Raw genomic sequence first — 9203 nt, 5'->3', positions numbered from 1 at the left:
TTCTTCAAAGGACAAAGTGTTGTCTTTCAACGATGTCTTCGTCATCCAAACGAAGGTTTTAACCGGATTTCAGAAGTGGCTTGTGGTTCACTAAAGGAAGTGATCAAATTTCGAGATATCAAACCCTAGTGGGCAAAAGTAAATTTTTCAAGCTTTAATTCTGAGGAATAATAATTAATTTTCTAAACTAAAGAAACGAATGAGATATAATTTTAATTATTTAATATTACTAATAAAATAATGATTTTACCTTTAACCCTAACAAAAATTTCTTTGGTGCGTGGCAATGGACTAAACGTTATATGAGTATTTATAGTTTTTAACTACCGTGAGTATATATTTATCTTTTCATCAAAACTTCAGTTGGAAATAGTCTTTTGGCCATACAAACAGTATCTTGATGGTCACAGCAGGATATTGCGTGTAAAATTCCCACACGCTCTTTTTTTCCCGTTTTCTTATTTACTAGCCATGCTTCAAAGAGTAATTAAGTGAATTTCTCTCGGCCTTTTTAAGTTCAATTTACGTCTTCAATTGGTATTTCGGCTTGCTCGCTCTTATCTCCTTGAGGATTTGTTTGGTTCGTATTGTTTGAATAAAAGCTTAATAAAGTTGAACTGATGAAAATATAACTTTCATAAAAAAAATTAAATAAAATCATTAATTTTTTTACCGAGAAAAAATGTAAATTTACCCAAAATAACTTTATTAAACTAGGATTTCAACACTTAAATTTATAATTCAAGAAGTCTCCACTGTATGGATTATCTCTAATCATATAACCAATTATGCTTTAAAATCTGGAGCAAGAAAATTGAACTACATCACATTTTTATTTGTCTAATGAACAAAACATACACATCTTTGATTCAAAACAAAAACTTAGTTGCTTATGTACATTTTTTCAATTAAATCATACTTACAACTTACACTTCAAAGTTACGAAAATCAAAAGGTTATGGTAAAGTACAAATTTTTGTCTACCTTCTTTGCTGTCCTCGTGTTATTCGTTACCATCATGAACTTGGTTTGCACCCACATGTGCAGTTCTCAACTTCTTGTTGCAGTTTCTGCAATTTCCCAAACGCATTCAAACAATAAATAAATAGTGGAAGAGAAAAATAAGTTACAAGTTACATTAATGGTCCATGCAGAAACAAATTAATCACAAACCTGAACTTGGTTTTGAAGGCCTTTGATATGCTGCACTGCCAGGTCCAGCATGTCGGCATAGCTCGTTTGCTGTATTTACATTTAAAGAAAAGTTCAAGCATAAATTATTTGAGATATATGGTATGTTCTGAATTTAAGTTCAATTATGAAAAGATTGAAATGCATTGATGTTTTATTACCTTATCCATGTTAGGAACCAGGTCTTGCAGTTTCTTCAGTTTTCCGCTTATTCTAGTTCTTCGCTCCTGCATATTGTCAAAGAATGGCTGCAACTTAGCACCAGTAATCAGCAAAAAAGGAGCCAATAATTTTCAAATAATCCATATGGATATGTCATCAACAGCAGGAGATATCATTTAGAAGAATGTCGCATAATGATGGATCCACAGAAACAAGAACGAAGCGATTGAATGTTGAGTCATTACTAACCCTTTCAGCAATGCTCCGGGGATGGGTGGCACAGCCACGTTTAGCGCGGATTTTGCAGGGGACGGAGTCTTCAGGGATCTGGAGTAACTTCTCCACCGTGGCCATTTCAAGAGATGTCTGTGGCAGGCTAAACTGAAAACGGCAAACACAATTGTTTCATAGTGGAAATGTGAATTATAACGCAAGCCAAATGGGAAGCACAGTAATCGTCAATACTAGACAACAACTAGAAGGCATTTGGTGCAGATAATGTTTCATTATTAAAACTAAAATATTATCTAAAGATAAATTATCTTAGAAATAGATTATCTTAGAGATTAGTAGATATAAAAATTATTATATTTAATAAAAATTGATAAGTATAAATAATTATTATATTTTATTAGAGATGATAAAAAAATACTAAGTTATTATTTTATTTAAATGTCATTAAATATAATTATTTTAAAATCTATTTCATATTATTTATTGTATTAATTAAAAGTAAGGGTATTTTAATACTAAAAATTAATAAATAAAAATAAAATTATAATAAAATCAATATTCGTTTAATATTCTTTTAATACTATCACTTATATTATCTATCACATTACTATTGGTAATATAAGATTATTGTAAATTTTTTTATTACTGAGAAACCAAATAAAATAATATAAGTAATAAAAGATAGATTATTAAAACAATTTTTCTGGATCGCCAATCAAATGGCCCCTAATGTAAGACATTCTAGCTCAGTTATAGTGATGAAAAGTTTGGAAAAATTGTAGTACCTGAGTTTCCAAGCCATTGAAACAGTTAAAAATATCACCATCCATAGTTTTAGTTCGTTTACTTGGAGGGGCAGAAAACACGATTGAATTGCCATTATCCCAGGAATCTAATCCAAAACTAGTCGTGGCATATGAATGTGCACGATTTTGTTGGCGGTTACCTGAGCTAACTCCATCAATGCCATTCTCACTTATTTCAGAGATTTGAGAAAGAGAATCTTGTCTGTTAAAGCTCAATTGAGACTTTAACCTTGACACTCCAAGGCCACCATTAGAGCCACCTTGTGACATATAGGTTCCAGACTCCCTTGTAACTGAAAAACCTCCTGTCACAATGACCATAATGTCAGATGATATTCAACCACAGTAAACTTCCTGTAGCGTTGAAATTTCAGTTTTGATACAAATTAAAACTAGACCAAATGTAGTACAAACAGTTATATTTCCATTGTTAAATCACGTATATCAAATTAACAGATGTAATATAGGTCCAGGTTCAAAAAAATGAACTAAGATAGGGTTGACATTGAAAGTTGCTTATAATTTGAAAATAGTTAAACAATGATAAGCCCCACTTCTCAGTAGTTTCAATGATGTTAAACATTCACAATCATCCATAAATTTAAAAATAATAGCTTTAGACATGAAGATCCCAGGTCTAATGTCCAGATACAAACATAAATGCATAGCTTTAAGGCTTGAATATTTCCATTACCCAAAATCTTAAAAACAAATCAATGCATTTAAATAATTGTTGTGTTATAAAACTTAATGGAAATGTATATTAATATAACTTTTGCACATGACAAGCTTTCTGGAAAAGGGAAGAAGGCAAACTTTCTGGACCTATTAAATAATAATTAAAAACTCCATTACTTGAACTCAGTTAAGTTTCACTAAACTTGTTGCTTCCCTATAATGAAATTCGAACAATTCATATTAGTTTCCTTTTATTTACTTGCAAAAGTAAACATATAATAAAATTAGATTTGAAAAGAGAAACTAAACATAGTCATCATGAGTCAATCAATTCGTTCAAACAATGAATCACGTTTGGGAACCTTAAGCTTAGTCTCTATTTCAACCTTAATCATGTTACCAATTTGTCACACACGAAAAAAAGAAGTAAAATGTGCATTGCCCTTGTTCTAAGAAAAATATAATGTACTAAATTGGTTTCTTTCTTACGAAAAATTTACGACGAGGACATGCTAGAATTTTTGTCATGCAGACCAAAGGAGGACGTCTGGTCACTTTTGATTATGTGATCTGGGAAGTAACTAGATGTTCACCATTGATCTTCGTGTTAAAAATTTTAAGGTATCTGTATTCTAGAACGACTATTTATTCACTTATCAAACCAAGTTTTAAGACTGCCAAATTAACATTAGCCAAAATTATTATTGGATTCATAAATAAATTACCCAAATATACTACTTACAGTTTCCAGAAAATAGAACAGAATAGAAAAAGAAAAAGAAAAGGCTTGCATGTTTTGTCCTAGGCAAGTTCACAATGAAGATAATGCTAATTAATTTTGTATAATTGAATCCTGTAAAAGACAGGAAGGGGCATTCTCAAATGTAGGTGGGGCCATTTTCATATTCTAAAAAATCAAGCACGTGAAAGATACTCCAACAAAGCTGAGAATCCGACAATAAAGCTAAGAATCCGACAAAACCTTGGTGGGCGATGCTGTGCATGTGGAACATTATGTAACGAGAAAATTCTACCCAACAAGTTGCGTTTTCATAATATATTTTGTAACATAAAATTATATCTATCTTCTTAATAAAATGAAATTGTCCAATATTTTATTATATATAAGGCATGTCATAATTCATCACTGGAATTTTAAAATAAAGTAAAACATAATTTAATGCACGAGTAAGAATAAAATAATGAAGTCACAAGGTAATTAGTTTAACTTTATTCTAATTTACTTCAAAAGGAAAGTTACCTATATTTAACTTTGCTTAATCCTAATAAAACCATTTATTTTGAGTCAAATAATAGGTTTATTTCCTTTTTTTTTTTCTTTTCCTTCTCTCTCTTATGAGATAGTTTAAAAGAGAACTCATTGCTGCGTTCAAAAGTATAAAACCCCTTTACAATTATCAAAAACCCTTCAAAACATATCAAACATTTTTTTACAAAATTATCAAAAATACTTATGGAGGTGTCTTTAATATATTTTAACGAGTCAAATTTGTTTAATTATCAGTAATTCCCTAAGAGGAATTATAATAAACCTGCTAAATAGTTAAAGATTTAATATTAAATTTTTATAAGAAGAAAACAAAATTTTATGAGCCAAATTTTATAGATAAGGATGGCGAAATAATGTAAAACTTGCCCCCAACCAAAAGTTGCCAAGTATTTTTTAGAAATATACCTTAGAAAAGTCAAGTAAGAATCTTATCTATAAATTTTGATTCTTATAATAATTTGTCAAGTGGGCTTGCTATACTGTGTACTCGCCAACCACCGTTTGATTTGATCTCCCCACAAAACCAAATACAGTTGATGCTTGGTGATTTGAACTATCAAACTTAAAGCTTATATTTTCAGTGAAAGTATAAAAAGAAATTTAATACTATTTACAAATATTTAACAGGAAATCATAAGAAATAAGCACTAATAAAGATTCGAGCAATTAGAAAGAATAAGGTAAAGAAAACATTAATAAAAATAAAAAAGAAGATTCATCCTCATCCACTTAAATAATAGAATAATTTATTAATAACATGAAATTATGTAAACATAAATATTTATTACCGATATTAGCCCTTAAAACTATATTTCAACGTGAACATTTTTGTCATTTCAGTCCAGGTCAACGTTAACAACACGTCCCGGCATATTCTCGTGTTACCAAAAGAAGGAAGATGCGATGCCAACTAAATTCTGACTTTCCCTAACGTTCTCAAAAATTTTCAAATACTACTTATTGTTTAAAATTTATCGCTTATCTCCCCTGGCACAATAGGAAGGGTGGCGAAATACTTAGGGGAAAACAGTAATAATTATCAAATAATGGAGTGATATAAATTCTACTAAAGTTTAGGGCGCTTTCAATATTAAGGGAAACGACCGAAACACCCCGAAGCCCTAATGACATTTCAAATGCTTACACTATTAGAGCAAGGACCATAAGACTGAAAAAAGAAAGCGCGTTGAAAAACTGTTTTAAGATAGTGGGACGACCGGAAGACTGATGAGCCGTCATTCTATTTCAGGAAAAACAAAATTAATATAAACATGAAATAAAATAAAATTATGTAAAAATTATAATTAATTGAGTAAATAATCTCCGACTTCATGAAATTCCAAAATTCCATTTTCTAATATATCTCGAATCTACTTTCGGAAAACACTTTAAGAAAGTAAAACGTACCGTTTTCAGCAGTGAGACTGGTGAGAAAGCCAGCGGGAGAGCTTCTCTGTCTGAGCAAGGAGCAGTGAGCGATTTCATTGAGGCCGTAGGATCTCTGAAGTCCGGTTTTGGAGTGTTTAGGATCGTTGGATGAGTTGACTTTGCAGGTGGAGTCGGCTGTGAAGGAAGAGCAAGAAGAGGAGGAATCGTGAGGCGAAGAGAAGTAGTGAGGAGGCGGCACAAGCGATGGTTGATGTTGAGGCTGGTGCGATCCGATGATCGAATCGACGGCCGAAGTCAAAAGCGAGCCTGGAGCTGAGACGTAGCGCGTGAGGTTGGTGGGACCCAACGGCTTGTGATTTTGCGCGGAAGAGCAGGTCATTGAAGAGGAAGAGGAAGAAGAAGAGGAAGGAGGATACATGATTTGTTCGTTAAAGAAAAAAAAAAAAATAAGAAGAAGAAAGGAATGAAATTGAGAGAAAGGATAGAAGTGAGAAATGAAATGGGATGGGATGCCCGCTGGAGAAAAGTCTAAAGTGAAAGAACTGCATCACCCGCGGGTGATGTGTATACATCACCCGCTTAAGGGAAGAAAACCCACCAAATAATTTTTTGTGCATGTGGTTTAGATAATGCTTTATGAGGAAAATTAAAAGATTATTTTAAAAATAAATGTTTTAAATGATTATGGAATATATATTATTTGGTTAAAGACAATAAAAAATATTAATATATTATTTTATTTAAATATTTTTTAGTATAATTATTTTAAAGTATTTTTATCTTAATTATTATATTAATTGAAAATTTGATTATTTTTATTTAAAAAATTAATAAATAAAGATATAATTATAATAATATAAAGATTATCTTGATAATCTTAAAGTACTTAAAGTGAAGATGATAAGATTATCATTTATATTATTTGTCACATAACATTAGTAATAGAAAATTATTAGAATATTTTATTATTTATAAACTAAGCAAAATAAATAATAAAAAATAAATTATGAGAGTAATATTGTTTTACTCCTAATTAGAGGTGGATTTAGGCCAGGTCAGGCCGAGCCTAACTCGAACACCCCTCAGCTCTAGTTCGGCTCACATTAAAAAACAAGCTAAATATTTCAATTCGAGTTCGATTCAAATTTTAATCAAACAAATTTCAGTCGAACTAAATTGAGCAAAATCAACTTTCAAAACTAAGTTAGCTTGGATTATATCTAGATCATATTGAAAATTAGAGATCGTCTCATCTTTACGTCTAGTTGAAATATTCCAAAAATAACCTCCTTATTTAGAGAATTGTAAGATAGAAATGAACTCTAGAGAATATGAAAATGTGAAAAGTAGGTTTAAAGATAATTTGATGGAGTTCTTACTGTGATGACAACTGAGTCCCTTGCAACTAGAGCAAAAATTTTATTACGTTTGCCCCCCTCAGTTTAAAAACTCACAATTCTCTCCACTTAAAGTTTGAAAGATCAACATTTTTCCCCTAGGGTTTGCAAACCATTGCCGAAGACAATCATCTCTGTTGATCACATCCCAACTACCAGTGAAGCTTATTTTTTTCAATGAAGATGATTGTCGGAGGTTCAAACAAAGATGACGTGGCCGTCTAAGACCTCCAACGACCAACACGATCGAAGATAGCGAAGTTTGCCATCTTCGGCAATAGTTTGCAAATCCTATGAGAGAAATATTGATTTTTCAAACTTCAAATAGGAGGAATTGTAAGTTTTCAAACTAAGAAAGATAAAAGTAATAAAACTTTAGTTTTTTATTAAATGATAATTTTGCCTTCAACTTTAACTGAGATTTTTAATGGATGGGTGAGACTTTTAGTTTTTTAAATTTTACAAATATAACTTTCAAAATACACCTAAACTTGAGTGAAAATAGTCCTTTGGCCTACAAAAAATGCTCAATGATAATGCAACAAAATAACTAAAAGAATATACCCAAATGTCCCCATAATTATATACATGATTTATTTTATATTAAAAAAATATATTTTATTATTAACGTTTTTAATCAAACAAAAATTCAACCCTTCCCAAAATAAAGTCGTGGCTTGAGTTGCGGGGTTCGATGTCCACGTGAAGTTTGAATTAAGGAAGAGTGATGAGGTTTATGGGTTAAGGGACAATGAATAAATAAATGAAATATGAAAAATGATTGGGCAGTGAAGATCCAACCAAGCAAAGACATTGGCCCGTGAGTTGAGTCTGTCAAGCGTAAACATGTGCCTTGTGTTATACTTGACACATGAAAAAATAATAAGTCGGATTAAAATAGTAGCAAGTGTATGTTTTTGTGGTATTCAATGTTCTGGGATAGGTCTAGATTAATTGAACTTTTCTATTTCTATAAACAATTTGGGTGACAATCAGCGTAGGGCTGATTAGATCTAAGTTGCTATTTGAGATTCAATTAAATAAGTCAAATTCGAGTTATTGAGAATGAAGCTACCCTGTGACAAGTTGTACCTGAGTGAGTTAACGGCGTTAAAGATTGTATAAGTCCACATAGGATGAGGAGTCAAGGTGGCGTTAAAGACAGTTAAGTATGAAAATCCAAACGGTTTCATTTTTTGTTCAACGACTGAGATTTTGTAATTTTGTGGTGGCCAAAGGACTTATTCAAACCTAAGGTTAAGTGTAAACTCAAACTCATACGATTTAATTTTTAAAAATTCAAATATCTACATATCAATCAAATTATGTTAAAATGTTTTGTCAATAGTAAGGGTAAAAAAGTTATATAATAAATAATATTTACAAATAAAATTTGTCTCATTTTCACCCTCCTAGTTTTAGAAAATAACAATTTCTCCTAAAAACTTAAGTTTCAAAAAATATCTTGTTCCCCTGTAGGGTTTTCTTTTTATGTTCATCTCTACCGAAGATGGGAGTTCGTCGGCATCTCCATCACTTAAGCGAAGATCTGTTCTGTCTCTCACTTCTGATGCCCTCTCCGTTGTTCATCGGCATCTTGATCTTTGCTCGATTCTCGACATATTGAAAAAAATCAAAGATAAGTTTATCATCGATTTGATCTATTATCCTTTCCGTCACTCATTTCATTTCACCAGTAAAAAACGAACGAGGTCTTGTTGAGAAGTTCCTCTATTGTGGTTGAAGATGAACAAGATTCCCAGACCTGTGACTGATATTCATCTTCTTCCTGTGAGATTCAACCAATTTTGGTAATCCTTTTGTTGTCAGGACTGACAGCGCACACCTGTAAAAGGTAGTTAGTCTCAAAGAAAGCTGTCAAAATAAAAAATGGGATGGCTTTTGAGTTGACCATAGGAAGGGGGAAATTACTATTTTTTAAACTTTGGATAAGATGAAATTGTTGGTTTTCAAAATGAGGGAGAAAAACGTAATAAAACTATAATTTTTTAAATTTTGTTATTCAATAATGATTTTACCTTTAATTTTAGGGAA

The 9203-nt window shown here is 31.3% G+C and overlaps 1 protein-coding gene across 1 annotated transcript; it reads right to left on the bottom strand.

Annotated features, from left to right (window-relative positions):
• Window positions 1–814: 814 nt before the first annotated feature.
• On the bottom strand, window positions 815–6326 carry LOC123220093 (transcription factor bHLH128). Its single transcript, XM_044642105.1, has 6 exons — window positions 5770–6326; window positions 2373–2698; window positions 1603–1734; window positions 1353–1418; window positions 1174–1242; window positions 815–1070 (listed from the first exon to the last, which is right to left on the bottom strand). The coding sequence occupies exons 1-6, from the start codon at window positions 6167–6169 to the stop codon at window positions 1017–1019; spliced, it is 1047 nt and encodes a 348-aa protein (XP_044498040.1). The 5' UTR covers window positions 6170–6326; the 3' UTR covers window positions 815–1016.
• Between the last annotated feature and the right edge of the window lie 2877 nt (window positions 6327–9203).

The sequence above is a fragment of the Mangifera indica genome, chromosome 7, assembly GCF_011075055.1.
Source record: "Mangifera indica cultivar Alphonso chromosome 7, CATAS_Mindica_2.1, whole genome shotgun sequence".
NCBI classification, from domain to species: Eukaryota; Viridiplantae; Streptophyta; class Magnoliopsida; order Sapindales; family Anacardiaceae; genus Mangifera; species Mangifera indica.
Note: the sequence above shows the minus strand (reverse complement) of the source record. Positions and strands in the feature narration are given on the sequence as shown.